At 31.5% G+C, this 17,822-nt stretch overlaps 1 protein-coding gene across 3 annotated transcripts; it reads right to left on the reverse strand.

The window, feature by feature from the left end:
• Positions 1-156: 156 nt before the first annotated feature.
• LOC115877160 (venom carboxylesterase-6-like) lies at positions 157-16,626 on the reverse strand. 3 transcript variants are annotated; one of them, XM_030893317.1, is made up of 11 exons: positions 16,491-16,626; positions 14,289-14,426; positions 12,554-12,685; positions 11,542-11,710; positions 7,435-7,620; positions 6,337-6,542; positions 5,614-5,794; positions 5,075-5,235; positions 4,823-4,955; positions 1,347-1,506; positions 157-550 (listed from the first exon to the last, which is right to left on the reverse strand). In XM_030893317.1, the coding sequence occupies exons 1-11, from the start codon at positions 16,524-16,526 to the stop codon at positions 364-366; spliced, it is 1,689 nt and encodes a 562-aa protein (XP_030749177.1). In that variant the 5' UTR covers positions 16,527-16,626; the 3' UTR covers positions 157-363. The 3 variants fall into 3 exon arrangements, with proteins under 3 accessions (XP_030749177.1, XP_030749176.1, XP_030749178.1); XM_030893316.1 differs by having other exon boundaries at positions 16,401-16,616; XM_030893318.1 differs by lacking the exon at positions 12,554-12,685 and having other exon boundaries at positions 16,401-16,618.
• Positions 16,627-17,822: the final 1,196 nt, after the last annotated feature.

Consider the following 17,822-nt stretch of genomic DNA (forward strand, 5'->3'; position numbering starts at 1 on the left):
TTTCTATAAAAATATAGTACCTCTATAATAGCTGTATTTTACGATCATGAACATCAAAATATTTCTTAATTTTTGCTTTATCGTGACTCTATCTCTTCTTCTATCCCAAAAATGCTGTGAATAAGCCGTGTTATTAAAATTAAAGACATGTTTTCAATATTTCTATTATTCATAATTTATCTGAGTATATATTATTATATTACATATTCTACTTTGAACAAAAATTACAAGACTTGAAGATTGTAACACAATAGTAAGTATAGAAAGTTAAAATGTATGAATTCTTATTTTATGTCCAATTGATTTTTTTTAATATTCAGGAAGTATTTGGGAAAAATTACAATCAATTAATACGATCCTCGTTTAGAATGTATCAAATGGTGGTACAGCGTAATCAGTATAAAGCTGATCCCAAAAGATGTATTTCTCTGATTTTGGGTAACCTTTCTTCATTAAAAGTTGTTCGCCGATTTCTAGGTATTTAAATTCCTCAGGATCTACCGGATCCCATTGAAAGGCTTCAGATTTGTTTACATTAGTCGTAGGAACTCTGAAACAATTTTTTTAATTGTTATTCCTACTCAAATGCCAGGAAGAGGGTGTGATACTTCGTTCTAAAGTCTTGTGATTTATAAAATGTGATTTAGTATAATTTGGTTTACATTTGGTAGTCAATTTGCTATTAAATTACTTAGTATATTAGTGTTAATTAGTTTCGTCCAGGTAAAGAAAGAATCGAGATTTTTTGATATCGGATGACACTGGCACTAAAATATATTATTTTTGTTTTATTTTATATATTTCTGCAGGTCTTATATATTAGTAAAGATGATCTGGTTTTTATCTCGAATGGGAATTTTTTTATAAATATATATTCCTTGACTTTTCTCTCGAAAGAGATTTATTTATTTATTAATTATTTTATAGCTCTGTTGCTTACAGAATTTTTAATTCTGCTTAATTAGAAATATTTTTAAAACACTTAGTTTTAAAAATAAAACACTTAGTGACATTGGCTTAAAATCTTGGACGGAATTTGTCTCATTATCATATAAAGAATCGGTAAGACTTTTCAATGACATGCAGGGGATTCTTAAATAAGTGCAAATATTTTAGTTGGTAGTATTTTTGATCCCAGAAATCCCCTTATGAATGAGTTTTTTCCATTCAATAATACTTAGTATTACTGTAGGTACATCTATGTAGACTATTTAGAATAAATGTGATTTTTTTATATTTAAAGTTAAATAACTTGGCCATTTTTACTACCCCCTTCAGAAGAATTGCTTATTAAAGAAACACCCTATATAAGACACAATTACAAATCAATTTATATAAGTGCTTACAGGTTTTTAGCAAAGTTTGTCCATAAAGCCATTAAATTATCATGAACAACTTTATCAGACTTGGGAAAGTATGACAAGTCAGTATTGTCTGGAATTTCGTTACTGTACCATTTGCTGAAAATATAGTTGAGTTCTTCGGAGTGTGTAACATTACCAGTGCCTAAAAATAGTTAATCAAAATAATGTCTGTATCTTTGTGGCGGATTTATTTCTGGAAAAAGTTCGAGTATTTTGCAACTGAAAAAAATTAAGGATGTACTTAAACTGCCGTTAAAGGTAGCTTACTAAAATGCCGTTAATAGGTATGATTTCGTTGATGTGACGCACTTCACGGCTTTATGAAATATAGGAATTTTTTAAGGACTAACCAACGCTATCCGCCCCTCCAAATAACCAACGCAACTAACCTCGACACTGATAAAAAATATAAAAAACAAATATAAATTAGTAAAAATCAACCAACCCCACCAAATAACCAACTAACCAATGAATTAACACCCTCCAAATAACCACGCTAACCAACCCGCCAAATAACTAAACCAATCCAACCAAAAAGAGTGAAACCAATGCAATAAGATCACGCTATAAGCAAAAAAAAATGTCTTGGTCGGCGTGAGATTTGAACCATGGACCATTCGCTTACGAAGCGATAGCCTCAGACACTGACCCACAGGTGCTCTTGCAAAATGCTTAAGGTCAGGCATTACCTCTGGCATTACTTTCCGCCGACATGAACGACGTCACAATATCTATTAACGGCATTTTAGTAGGCTACCGTTTAACGGCTGTACATCGAAAAATTAAAAAATAAAATGTAATATTTTTTACGATGTACTTAAACAGCCGTTAAACGGTAGCCTAACAAATCAGCGACATCATTTCAACATAAGCATTTTGCAAGAGCACCTGTGGCTGAGTGAGGCTATCGCTCGTGTGGTCCGTGTCTCACGCCGACAAACATTTTTTGCTTATGGCGTAATCTTCTGCGTTTAGTTATTTGGCGGGTTGGTTAGCGTGGTTATTTGGAGGGTGTTAATTCATTGGTTAGTTGGTTATTTGGTGGGGTTGGTTGGTTTTTACTAATTTATATTTGTTTTTTACATTTTTTTATCAGTGTCGAGGTTAGTTGCGTTGGTTAAGTTGGTTATTTGGTGGGGTGGATAGCGTAGGGTAGTCCTTATAAAATTCCTATATTTTATAAAGCCTTCAAGTGCGTCACATCAACGACGTCATACCTATTAACGGCATTTTAGTAAGCTACCGTTTAACGGCAGTTTAAGTACAGCCTATTTTTTAATATGTCACTAGATTAAAATCCCATAGGAACCCCGTTTCCCAGTGAGCTCTTCCTGGTAAACGAATTTCCCAATGAGATCTAAATAATTTTTTTAGATGTCATTAGAATTTTCCTAATCAACAAAGGCACGTCGGCGTCGTTTATCACCCATCATCGTCAGAAGCAAAAAATAAAAAGGGTAGGTAAATAAAAATCTAAATGTACAGTGTCAACCATTTTCGTGTGTTTTATGGGATTTCTCGTTTGAGTAGACAAAGAAAGATGCGGTTTTCACATCATTGTGCTGTTTTATGAAACTAAAGATGCTACACAGAGATTTGTCCTAGCCCTCGAAATTTCTAAAATATAGGAAGAATTTGAAAAAGCATTTTTTGATTCCCTTCGTATCTTGGTTACCTTCAAACCACAGCTTCAAACTCATGGAAACGATGGAAACTCTGTCCGGTATTTCACGTAGAATCCAGTGGCGGATTATTATCGTCAGTATAGTAAAAAATGCTTTTTACTTTACTGAAGATAATAAATTTACAGTATATTATATTTATAGAAAGAGCAAAACAAGCCGAATAAAATAAAATAAAAATAATATTCGGTGTGTCAAAATGACAATTCCCAGTAAAACATTAGTTGCGCCACTGGATTCTACCTGAAATACTCTACCGGACACAGTTTCCATCGTTTCCATGAGTTTGAAGGTAACCAAGATACGAAGGGAGTCAAAAAATGCTTTTTACTATACTTACATTATTTAACTTTTTAACATAAATCAACCTAGTTTAAACCTAATTTATTCAGATAATTTTGCTTTTCATCGTGTTATCTTAATAAACTGAACTGAAAATGAACTTGTGCAGCTTTTAGATAACATGCGGTCAGTCAGAGTTATTGATAAACGTCGATCGACCCAGTTGAGTTCATATTAATGAATATCCTCTAATGAAACAAGATTTATATTCATTAGAGTTATTGATATTTTTTTATAGTTATTCTTTTTATTACCTAATTTAAACCGTCCGCCTACGTTAAAAATTTAAATAATGCATTTTATACCTTGTTTATGAAAAAAATTAAAAATATTGTTTATAAAAAAATCATCTCGAAATAGTTATTTAGCCATTTCAAATAATTTTTTTTCTTTGCTTCTGGCGACGGGTAGAAGGAGATATATCTCTCTAACTGTTAAATGTTTTTTGTTGGTTAGGCAAATTTGTTCACAAGTAAAAACACACTGAGTGGCTGGTTTCGGTTTGAATTTCAACCTCGTGGCATTTTGCAAAATATTACTTTTTCTTATATTTATGTATCAGTGACTAAAAACTCTGGTTTTTTTTCACAAATTTCGTTGATTGAAGAAATATGAAGATGCTCAACCTTATGGGCGGTTTCGTGGCACAAAACCTATCCGAGACGTATCTGGCGTTACCGTGTAGTCTATCCGAGATTCGAGATTTAGTTTAGCTTTGCGCCGCTGCGCTCTGTTTGAGAATAATAATAGCGGATAAAGAATACTGCACGGTAGTTCTACAGGACAGAGTGAGTGGTTGCCTGAGACAATGTTGCCAGAACTACTGCTAATCCGTAGATTTACGGATTTTGGGTTCAATACGTTAATATTACAGATTTTCTATCATTAAACAATTTAATATAATATTATATGATTATACAAAGAACGGCGTCAGAGTTGGCTTGGTAATGAAAATTGCTGTTATTTCATATGTAAAATATTATGATAAATGTCAATAATCGTCATTTCCAAACCAACTAAACCACTTTTTTCGATCATATGGCATATTCAGTACCTACAAAAGAATTTTTATTTTTGTTGTTTATTCTATGTTTAACAAGAATAAATTTTCAATACCTAAACGCGTATTTTTCATCCAAAGATATTTTCGTTAAACGTATTACAGATATTATACATTTTAATATGGCAACACTGTCCCTTTCAGACCCACACCGTCTTCTATATGTTTTCGTTAGCCGAATTAGAGAAAATAAGTGTTTTATGCGTTGACCGCAGAAGGATTGGTGCCTCCGTCGTACGGCGCGGCACTTGAGAGGTAAGGGAAAATCAAACCAGCCTTGTAACGAATTCGCCCATTAGGTTTAATTCCCGTTCTTTTAACGATTTTACCTACTTAATTTTAACATTGCTATCGGTTTTATAATAACTAGTTACCATTTAATTTGTTATTAATATTGTTTCCCATTACTCCACTATAAACGAAGTTGTAGAAATATACAGAAGTGTATGCAGATATTAGTTGCGCCTGCTTTATCCCAGCTTTGTCAAAGTCATGGACACTGTGATACTAAAAAGGGTGGATATGCTAAGTATTAACATAAATTCAAATATTTTTAATAAAAAGGTATGTGAAAAACCCTTACAACATTAATCTACATAAAATTATTACCTGAGTAACGTTCTCACCTTAATACTATTTGCTAGACTATTTTCAAAACCCTCGGCTGCAAAGAAGTCTTTTATTTTTGATCCAATACTCTTTTTCAGCTCTTCGTTCTCGATGTGCATATCAAATGGCACGAGTACTTCGGGCTGACTGTCATAAATTTTCCACAAATAACTGGGATCTAAAAATTGAAAAGTTTTTTTTTGAGAAGTGGAATATAAAATGTTGTAAAAAAGTCATCACCAAATCCTAACCAAACGAAAGAGGAGAGGAGAGGTCTTACTAGGTAAATATACTCAAGATGGTTTACTTTAATTTAACTTGAAATGGCAGTGCAAAGTGTTTTGACAACAAAAGCTGATTTGATTTGACTGCAAACATAATGAAAAATAAAGTCTCTACAACGAGACGACATTCAAAAAATAATAGAAAATCCAATTAACCTGTGAACTAAGATGACAGACAGCAACTGCCCAGAGTTGTAATTTTGTTGTTGTCGTTGGCTATGTGCTTGTAATTTTAGAAGATTTCATGTATATTTGTTTTTATAAATCTTTACCTCCACTAAGAAGTGCTAGAGATTCTTCTGCGTTCATGCCCATAATTATAGGAACTTTATTGAAGGTGCCATTTTCAAATAGTCCATATTGCGGTTTAGTTAGGAATGCGTCATTATGAGATACTTCAATTACGGGAGCGTAAAAGAATCCTTTAGAGATTTGATAATTTGAAGCATTTTCCTGAAAATGCGTGAAAGGGTTTTAAAATTAAAATTTAATTGAAATTAAAAGAAACTTGAATAATACCTATTATTGGAGCATTGAGCAAATGAGCAATATGAGCAAAATAACAGTTTACGATACATGTTCGGTAGGTGCTTTAAAAAGCTGGGTATCCATTTGTGCCAGTGCTCCGTACTGTAACGCCGAACATGTTATGGCAGGTTACAAGATGACAGAGTTCGCTACAAAGGAATTTCAGTGGTCGGTCGTGTCATTTACCCGGTGTTGTAACCAGAATGGGATTACACAATACAGCACCGCAATTTTTCCATCAGATTGAATTTACTTGGTGTATGATTACAAAATTGTATCAAAGTAGAAGAATGTTTAATGGATAAGCCTATTGGTGGATCTAAAGTTGCAGCATATTATTTCACTAGATGTTGCGTGAAATATTCGGATATACTTAGGATATGGATGATTGATCCAAATAGATACCCGGCTTGGTGACTTTGACGCTTTTTTCGATCATACGGTATTTGTTTTATAAAATAACTTACGTAATGCGAATTTAATTCAGCAGATGCCTTATCGATTGAATCAGCTGAAGCAGTGTTCAAGAAATCTAATAGATCGTCTGATGTTGTACCATTAAAATCGGGGTCAATATACTTCGCTGTTAAAAATGAAATATCTCTCTCGTATCTTTGATATGCCCAAGGGGATAGAGCAGTACCGCTTTCTAATATTGCTGCTCTATACAGACCTACAAAGATATATTTATACAGGGTTTTTCAAAAAACATGTACCATCCCTCTTGGGGAGATTCCTCACGTAAAAATCAGATTTTTTTTTTGCTTTCTTTCAAAATGTTAAAGTCTACATTTTTTTGGATTTATTATAATTTTCTTCCAAGTTCTTTTAGCGATTCGAATGAAATTTTGAGGAAACTGTGCACCACTGCCTTTTTATTCAATTTTTAACACAGTTGTGTAAGCCGTTTAATGCCGATTAAAAGTTGTGTCTTGATCTTTGTCGATTTTGGTTCCCTTGATGAGATAAACGTAATTTTATTACTTTTCTTTAATCCAAATCTAATAGTAGCCTTTAAAAAATGTTAATGTCATTCACTGGTCCCTATAAACACGGCTGCAGAAATGCAGAGATTTATAGTTACAGGATGTTAAAACTTTAAAAAATATTTCTTTTGTAATTCGTTTAAATACCATTATTTTTTTGGAATTTGCTATAGGTGTTTATATTTGCTGAAAATCAGTGTTATCAATCTTAATAATAAATTATAATAAATAAATAATGTATTAATTTTATTTTTATTTTAATTTTATTAATTGTGATTAATAACATTGCGTTTATTTCATCAAGGATCAAAATCGACAAAATATCAAGATTCAACTTTTAATAGGCATTAAACGGCTAACAAGAGAAAAAAAGCATGTATTTTTTTAGAAAAATATTCTAGTAATAACCCATATGCACGTCCCTGGTGAATGTGTTGACACTTTTTAGAAACATAAATTTACAAAAATTGAAAAAAAATGAAGACTTTTAGCTACGAAACAGCGGAATCGGACCTACGTTGATATAAAAATAAATCTTATTTTTACTAAGAGAATTTGATTTAAAACTAAAAAATATACCTTCAGATTGCGAACTTAACAGCTGGTATGAAACAGATGAAGAACCCGCACTTTGTCCAAATATAGTTACTTTGTTCGGATCACCACCAAAATATTTTATATTTTGCTGGACCCATTTTAAAGCAAAAACTTGATCTTTCAAACCTAAATTTCCTGGAATTCGTTTATCCCCTGTTGAAAGGAAACCTAAAAAGTACCTAATACGATTACATCCCATATACACACCCCGCGACACGAAAACCGGGCACGTTAGAATTTTAATGTCTTTTGAAGTTTTACACATATATTGTGTATTTATAGCTAATTTATTTGTCTTTTTAGTATATCTTTCTAAATTAAAAATAAAAGTTTTCATCTGTCCATTATACGATGGAATAAAAATTGTGGTTATTTTGGTGAAAGTTTGTGAACACCCTGTGAATATGTTAAACCATCTTAGAATATGTTAAAAGAGCAAGGAAGTTGAAAATTGGTTTTCCTCTTTTCTTCATAATTTTCCCCATTTTTGGGGGGGATATTCGGTTTTGAAGGTGACACTAACATTTTTTCGTATTTTTTAAATTAACCATGAATTTTCCTTTGATCCCAGTCATTGAAAAATCATATTATTATTGTCTATTGGCTGTTGGACAGTTACTGTAGCAGAAATTATTTTAAGTTTAGAAGTTGTATCCACTATAGTTGCTTTATTTGAAAATGATAGAAATCAAAATTATGTCGCAGATTTAGGTGTGCACGAAGTACAGCGCCAGTCGCTTCCTCGAGACAAACTCATATTGCTAGACGTCCAGGAACCTACGTATGAGAACTTCGAATCGAGATGATCTGTTTATTGTACGTTTGTCGCTAAGAAACCGCCGTTTTCCAGTATTACAAATTTATAATGAATTGCACCTAAGGAACGTACATATGTAAGTAAACGGACTGTAAAAAAACATTGAACGAAGCAAATCTAATGTCTAGAAGGTCTGCTTCCGGACCACAACTTACTAGGTCTGTTGAGTAGAACCAAAAGTAAAGGCATGGTTTTAATGTAAAAATTACGAAAAAAATAGTGTCGCTTCTTCAAAGGCATGCGGCTGTGTAGTTCAAAAACAAATTACGTTTAGGGTACACAGTACACAGGCTCCCGCAGTAGTGCGTCGGGCATCTGTAGCTCCTAGAATAAAAAATTTGGGAATTTTGTTTAAAAGTAAACCTAAAGTATGTATGAAGATGTATTTCAGGAAAATATTTTAACCTCTATTGGGTGGCTCAAAAAAGTGTGAGTGGATCGGTATGATTTTTTTTTAAATGGAACACCTGTATATTATTGCATGTTTGGTTTCCTTTCAGATCACTTTACATAATCCTAAGCTATGAGTAAATTACAGTTGAGGATTGGAACCTTTGGTGTTACACAGCAAAATAAAAACACTAAATCACCACAATACACCAAAACACTTTTACTTTTACACTGGACGCGCGTTTCGCTAACCAAAGTAAAAGTGTTTTGGTGTATTGTGGTGATTTAGTGTTTTTATTTTGCTATGAGTAAATACATTTTGGTAGTTTCAGAGATATTCATAAATAAATAAAAAATATAACTTTTTCAACCTTCACTAAAAAAATTATTGTAAATTCTAGAACTGTCCTGAAATCAAAACTATTTTAGATATTTACTTTAAGTGGTCTATAATTACTTTGCTATAAATCTTATATCAAACAGGTTTTGCAGATATACGCAGTATTATTTCATATGGTTCTCTCAACGCAACGGTAAAATACGAGAGAAAAATTATTAGGAGGCTTTGATAAAAATTTGCTGTGAAAAATGCCATATGAAATATAAAACCGCGAATATCTGCGGAACCGTTAAAAATTTTGAAATACTTTAAATACAAAAAATGATTATTTTTTAATTTTCCATCTGTTAAAAAAATAATATACAGGGTGTTCCATTTGAAAAAACGAAAAAATTTATTTTATACTTTAGAAAGTTTGGCGTAGAATTTTGAGCATCCTGTATGATTTACGATTACCATATTTATTGAAAAGTTATATGTAGACTATCTAAAGTAAATACCTAATATAGTTTTGATTTCAGAACAGTTCTCGTATTTTTAATATTTTTTTTTAAGGAAAGGTGAAAAATATATATTTTTTATTTATTTATTAATATCTCTGAAACTATCGAAATACATTTACTCATATCTTAGGATTATGTAAAGGGACCTGATCTGAAAGGAAGCCAAAAATGCAATAATATATAGGGTGTTCCATTTAAAAAAAATCATCCCGATTCACTCACACTTTTTTGAGCCACCGCACAGTGCTTCGTCCCATGGACAAAAATCAAAAAATAAGTTAAAATTTACTAATATCTGAATATATAATTTTATACTTATAGCAATGTTCAACCATCCTGTATATTATTTTTCATAAACAGCGTTTTTGTTAGCAAATATTTTCACTAAAAATAAATTTTGCGATCATTATCTCATCAGTGAAAAGAATAACATTCTTAGTAGTTCTGTATATTATGGAGTTAAACGGGTACGTACTTAATTGAAAGCCACTATGGATATTGTTAAACAAGGTATGTACTTTAAATTTATTTCTAAACAAGTTCGTGATTGTTTATTTTTTATTTATTTTGTAAGATGATTCTTAAATGGGTATAAAAATTTTACGTTTTCAAACTTCTAAAAGGCATTTAAAAAAAACATATCAAAACATATCGTATTTATTGAATATTTTTGTTGCCATATTCATACACTTTTAATTTTTGTATAGTTCACCTGCGTCTGCTTGCGACGAACTTTATTTTATAATACTTTTCAGATGGAGTAAAATTGATAAGCAATGCCGATCTGGCTAATACTTGGCTTGATCATAAGGACAAGAACTCAAAATTATTAGTATTTCAAAAAATATGTTCTTATTAGATATTGATGAACCTTCCAGTCAAATGAGACACCACTTGTGCCTGAAAAAGTCCACTATGTTGGAGCGAAACGTCGAATAAAAAAAGTGTCCATCTTTCAGTTTATTATAAAATCTCATACCCAAGAAAAGGAAAAAATAATATATGCATATGGTCTATTAAAGAGGTAACTATTAACATCCGAACCCCTCATACCGACAAAATGAACAGTAACAACGCGAAAAAGTAACATATTAGAAAATGATGTACAGAAATATCTTATATGTGAGGATACTTCATCTACCTGTGATTTAGATACTATAAATTTAGAAGATTCTGTCAGCAGTGATTCTCCTGAATCAGAGTAGTTACGATCTATGCATTTTGTTGTCCTAAAGTAAATTTATAGCATCTTAATTTTTTTTTTAATTAAATATAACATTAATGTTTCTTTTTCATTAAAGAAAAACATTTTTATCTTATATTAGGCTTATATTGTAGGAATCATGTTCTAATGTTATTTCAATTCTTTTTTATCACAGGAATTTATTTAATACTTACACCGTTTTCATACTATAACTTATTATTTGCTTAGATGGAACACAGCTCCAACATTATTATTATTTATAAGATTTTTTTTCATAAACGTGGGACTAAGAACATCATCATTTAGTACAATGAGAGTACTCATCATTTGTGTCAAATAAACCTAGTTTGAATAAATTGCTTACAACAAAAGAGAAGTTTTGGATTTTTGTCCTCTAGAGCCATATGTTCGAAGCACTGTGCACCGTATAGAAGTTAAAATATTTTCCTGAAATACATCCTAGTACATACTTTAGGTTTGCAATTAAACAAAATTCTCAAGTTTATTAATCTAGGAGCTACAGATGTCCGACGCACTATTGCCGGTCCCTGTATAACTTTTCTTTGACAGACAGATTTTATCACTAAATATTTTAAATATTTTTTTTCTGAAAAACAGTTTTTTAGATTAGCTATAAAGTTTTGGATATCAAAAAATTCATCGAATATTAGAGATTCTAGAAAAGAAGAGACAGTAAAAAATTACATATCTAGGAAAATATATAAGAAAAAATGGGGGAATACATTTAAAATAAGAACGATGTTGTCTTCTTCCGGCACTTTTTTACACACAATTTAATTTAATTTTGTTTTTGACAATTATTAAATTAATTTACCGAAAGGTCCTAATCTATAGTTAAAGGCAACCAAAACAACATCTTCATCCATAAAAAATTTGGGACCTACACCACCCTCGTTCATATATCCAGCACCTTGTATAAACCCACCACCATGGATCCATACCATAACCGTTAAATCACTTTCGATTGGGGTTGATGTAAGATTCTAAAAAAAGAGATTTATCAAATCAATAAATATTTTCCTTAAGATTGATGATGATTATAGTCTGATGATTTGTTTAATTCATTGTTTTATTTTTGGTTATTTTGTCTTGCAGTACCCCCTCTATTTTTAAGGAAATCTTTCTAAAATTACTGCTTTGCAAATTGTTATTGTTCAGTATAGTTTTATTTTTGATAAAATGAGTATAATGAAAATGAGAATTGCGTAAATCTATAAATTTTATAAAATGAGTTTCATAACAATCAGAATTGTGTAAAACTATATCTGGATGAAAAAAGTTCGAATAAATTTATGTCCTGCAGTGCTTCGTTTCGGAGATACAGGGTGTAGAAGTTTCATTTTTATTTCGATTTTTTTCAATTAATTTCTGAACTAACGTCGATATTTGAATAAAAATTGGTGTCTGGGTGTTTTTTGACATGAAAAATTTGGAATTCGATGTTAATATGACTCCTAATTGTACAGGGCGCCACCTGCATATTTTTACTGTTTTGAAGAGTAATAATTTTTCGTCCGGGCATGTATTAACCCCCACTGAGTAAAAAATTCTACATTTCCGCTGTATTTTATGTAAGAAAGGTCTCTTGGCAAAACTATCGCTACGGGTTCTCTAGATATTTGGATCCGAAATAGTCAATACATGTCATCATATTGACAAAAATTAAACATATTGACCTTCAAATTCTGATAGTATTTCAGACGTTTGAAAAATATCTACATAAAATTAAACCTCAAATTCGGTCTCTATAAATCCACTATATAATATATATACTATATAATGCCAAAGAATTACTAAAATTATATAGAAATGTTTTTAAAAAATACCTTTGGTGAAAATACGTTTACAAATAAACAATCTTCGCTCTCTTTAATACTGTCCTCATTTACTTGGTAACATATGTTCTTCTCCGATGTAGCATCGTAAGTATCGTTCCAAGGGGAAACAGCTTGAGCTGGCTACAATTTGATATAAGTCAATATTAAATAATTATATACTCCGCATCACAAAATTCCGCCTCCAAGTGAAAAAATGCGTAAACATCTAGAAATAATAAGAAAAAACAGCAAATTGGTCGAAGGAATTTATCCTTATCATTTACTCTGATAAATGTTTAAATAAACTTTTCAAATTTCAATCCTTCATATTTTCTCAATGACTCGACCGATTTTCAAAAACGAAGCGGGAAAGTATAGAGAATAAAAAGCCCTTTACATTGCGGTACCACTTGACCCCCCTTCCCATTTGAAAAAAGTTGGGGGATGACACCCCCGCTTAGAGGGTTGAAGATTTTGCAATCATTTTTGGGGTAAAAGATGTCCTCCTCACAAGCAAAATTGACGTGTTTTTGGATTTTTTGAAAAAAAAATATCCTGGCCGTTATGCCTTGCGGAACGTTTTCGATGGGCCACCCTGTATAAAATTCCATATTTTCTCCAACCAGATTATTAGCACATACTAGATTTCATGCGCCTATATAGCTTGATGTGACAGGAAACATTTTTTGTGAGACAAAAATATTTCTTGGTAAAGCATTTTCCTTCCTCAAAAAATATGCACAGTGGCGTTTTTTACAAGCGATAAAAAAATAGTAAATAGTAGTAAATACTAGAAGGACCATTTAACAAAAAAATCGGTCGTCGGTGGACTTGGAAAATATTTCTACAAACATTTATGTAAGGGTGGGGGTAGTTTTCACCATTCCCGTACATTTTCTTGATTTTTTGTACTTCAAATGTTGAATCTGTTAGCAAATCATATAGGCACCCCGAATATCATTCATATCGGAATAACGTTTCTTTAAATCTCTTAAAAAATGTGTTTATTTTTTTAAAGTTTGATGCCTTACACAATCAAAATCAAAAGGATGTGATTATTTACATTTATCTGAAAACTTTTGGTCAAAAATAGATTATAAGGGAACATTTTTAAAAGAACCGAAATTTATTTTTTTTGAAATATCTAGTAAGCCATAAACTTTATCAAAAATCCGAAAGGCACATATGTTTTTCCTCACAGAACTACAATTCTTTCCCTATTTAACCGACTCTCTAGCTCCAGTAGTTGCCAATATACCTATTGAGAACATCTTAGAAAACTCTGTATATTGATTTTGTAATGGTACCTAGTTGATCAAAATTGTTTTTCACACTCAAAAAAACATATAAAGATAAAAAACTACAACATTGTACTTAGATTTTTATAAATATATGACACACAACCGTTAGTAGCTAAGTTATTATTAATATTTTCCAACTCAGTTTACTAGTACTCTAGCACCGAATATTAACTAACTATAGTGCCTAGTAACAGGAAATTGTGTCAAAAATATAGTTAGTAGTGCTACAGTTTGAAATAATGATTTTCATTTAAGTTTCAACGAGTACAATCTGAATATTCTCTGACACAAATTGTAAGAATTACCACCACGGTTATTCGCTATTTTCGTTTAAAATCAAGCATATTTAACTATGCTGAAGATCTACAAATTGATAAAAATAAAAACTACAACGAGATGCCTAGTACCATTTTAAACGCAAAATGTAGCAGACATTTTTTTACCTGAAATCTAAGTTGTCCTATGGGTGGTTCTGCATATCTCATTGCAAGAAATGAGTGGTAGGTTGTACCAGCTCTTGTTGTATCAGTAGTACCTTCAACTCTTCCATCTGGTAATTGAATTAGTAATCCACTTACAAGCTGAAAATTTGCAGGGATTAATAATTTTATCACACCTATGCATGATTTTTTTTTAATATTTATTGTTAAACATATTAATCTAAATATAGAGTGTGTTGTATAATTTGATGATTCTCGATTTTTATGATTTTTTTCCCTGATCCAAAACTCTGGATCAGGGAAAAGCAGAATGTCCACTGGAGAAACAGACAGGGGCATAGGCACAGCAAGGCTTTTATCCAAGGACCTAGCTCCAAAACCGCAAAAGAACTGCTAGTGCTTAGCAGGAATAAAGTGCGGATTACAACAGGCCTCTTAACAAGACACATGGCTGTCAAGTGTTACCTGAACAAGCTCAACCTGTATCAAGGAAGTCTTTGCTGCAGACTCTGCGATAAAGATCCTGAAACAGCGGAGCACATAATATGTCATTGCGAGGCTCTGAATCGCAAGCGACACTTTTTATTTGGGAAAGCTAGGCTAGAACCGGAGGAACTATGCTCCCATCCTATCAAGGACCTGCCTAAGCTAGTGCAGGGCACAGGGATAGGAGAATGGGTGCAGATATAGAAAGGGGGCAAACACAATAGGCCTCACAGGTCGCAGTGTTTCCGGCAAAGTACGGCCCCTTGTTATGAAGAAAAAAAATAATTTAATGATATAATCTGAATGTTCATATTGTCTAATTAAAATAGAATATTCATAGTTATCAAATTATAATATGATGATGTTATATCTAAGTTAAGCCTGCTTTTGATGTTTAATGATCAAGCAGGCTTTAAGTTGACAGTTGGCAGAAAAAAAAAGCATATTCCGAGTTACACATTTCATTTCAAAAAGTTTCTGCTAGTTGATTTTAAATGGTAACAGTGCGTAAGGTCTTACTTCTAATTGCCAACATTTTGGCACTAGAATTAATACAAAGCTTATCGTGTAAAAAACTAGACGTAACAGAAGAGTATGGGTTAGAAAATGGATTAACTATATAGAGCAGTGCGATTCTGTTGACATATTTCTTGTCTAGTGACTCATCATGTAAGGCACACTAATGCGTAACGCTATTTTGTACTCAAAAGCTAGAAATTATTCTTTAACTACCTAATTTTATGTTTCTGATTTTGTGTGTTCTATATACACTCATATTTTTTCATAAATATTAATAAACTTCACAGAATTTTCTTCTGACTAACTACTTGTCGCCATTTTTAAAACATCACTTGAATGCTAAAAGTTAAACCGTAGTGAATTGAGAAATGAATCAACTCCTTTGGGCAATTGACTGATTTGTCGAGAACAATCATACCTACTTACATTCATAACGATATTAAAATGGAGAAACGTATGTGGTCGAAAGAAGATACCATCATTTTGATTAATTTATTCGAAGGATTTCCGGAATTGTGGCAAAAAAAATCGAAAATTTACAGAGATAGAGCTAAAAAGCAAAGAGCAATCAAATTTATATCTGACAAATTCAACACAACTGAGGCTGAGATTCAGCGGAACCTACATAATATTAGTACCCAAGCAAACCAGGAGTGAAACAAAATTATAAAAAGAAAAAGTAAAATCGACTTCTGACATTCGCAGAAAATTGTTTAAATGCTTTGGGTCTTCATTTCTTATTTTTTTTAATAACATCGCGTAAGCTCCAATACTAGGCCTTCTGGCAATCCGTTCTTTAGCCCATATTCTTTTTCTAGATTTTCTTGACTGTTTGCGTAAAATTGCAACAAGAGCAGTGGCTGCAGCTCTCTTTTTGTGGCGCGGCATTTTTCTACTAAACAATATACTTGTGCAATATACACCATACCGTGTATACGTGCATGCAATTTCTTGCTCAAAGCATATGCCTAGAAAGTACTTGTTGCAAGAAATTGCTTTAAAATTTGCTTAAATGTAAACACTATCGCAAGTTACTCTAGCAAGTTCTATCGCAATTTTCTATCCCGTGTAAACTACGCTTAAGAAATGAATTCAAGTGACTTGACTTACCAATTGACAGTCGACATAAAAACATGCATATTCATAAGTCTTTTTGATGACAATGTAAATATAAAATAATATTAATATATTATTATTTACCTGTAAAAATATAAAACTCACTGCTAGCGAAATCATAATTTACTTTATTTTTTGTCATATGGTTTAATATATGTACGTAGTGTTATTTCATGTCTACTTGAAACATAATTTCATAAAACTACTTCAGTGCAATTTTTATTATTTAATAATTACTTAGATTAGATTGCCCTCCAGTTCAAGTATTTTATTTTGTTATATTATATTCTTCCCATTGTTTACAAATTATGAATTAAGGAATCCAAGATCGATTGATCGATTTTCAGAGGACAAAAACAATCTTTGAAGTGGTTTTTATAGTATGATCATTTTTAGACTAAATTTCCTGGACATTTAGTACTTTCCAAAATTATAAAACAGCACATTTTTTATATTATATATCTGGAAATATTTTATAATTAAAACTATATTATACTTAAATAAATTATATTGCATGGTATATAGGGTGAGCCAAAACAAGATGTATTTTTCTTTAACGGTTTAAATAACTCTTATTTTACATTTCGATATAAATAAAAGTGGTTTTGACAGATAAAATTATTATATAAAAAATCATTGTTTATATATTATTTTTCTACTTCTCAAGGTTATTTTTATCTGCATTGATCAAAATCTTTGAAATATATATAAGATCTTGAAATATGACCATTTTTAAATGACATTTTCTAGACATCAAAAATTCACTCAGTATTGATAACTTGCAAAAATTATTGATGCTTTCGTATATTGAACATGTATAATTTCTGTCAATTATGACATGTATTGGCTATTTTAATTCCAAATATCTTGAGAAGCATTACTCGTACCGATTTTTTTCAAGAGAACTTTTTTGCGTAAAAAATTACGGAGATGTATATTTTTTCACTCAGTAGTGTAATACAGGTACGTACGAAACGTTATTACTCTTCAAAACAGCTAAAAAATATGTAGGTGGCGCCCCCTATAGTAGGAGTCATACTGACACCGAAATCGAATTTCTCATGTCAAAATACCCAGACACTAATTTTCATCTAAATATCGACGTTAGTTCAGAAATTATTTGGAAAAACTCGAAATAAAAATGAAACTTCTACACCCTGTATCTCCGAAACGAAGCATTTTAAAATAATTTTATTTGCAGATCATACTGCCCCATATACAATGACTAAAGAATCCAAGGACAAATAACACCCGAGAGCAAATTGTGCCGATGTCACCAAACAGTGCCGTGGCACATATTTTTCTTAACCTAGCTGTTTAAAGCAATATTTATATTTTTTGATAATTGTTTTGATTACGCCTATGGTGTATCATCCTAATTAATTACGAAAAAAACGTATTAAAATGTTAACAAAA

The sequence above is a fragment of the Sitophilus oryzae genome, unplaced genomic scaffold (assembly GCF_002938485.1).
Source record: "Sitophilus oryzae breed Bouriz unplaced genomic scaffold, Soryzae_2.0 scaffold_1442_pilon_pilon, whole genome shotgun sequence".
Classification (NCBI taxonomy): domain Eukaryota; kingdom Metazoa; phylum Arthropoda; class Insecta; order Coleoptera; family Curculionidae; genus Sitophilus; species Sitophilus oryzae.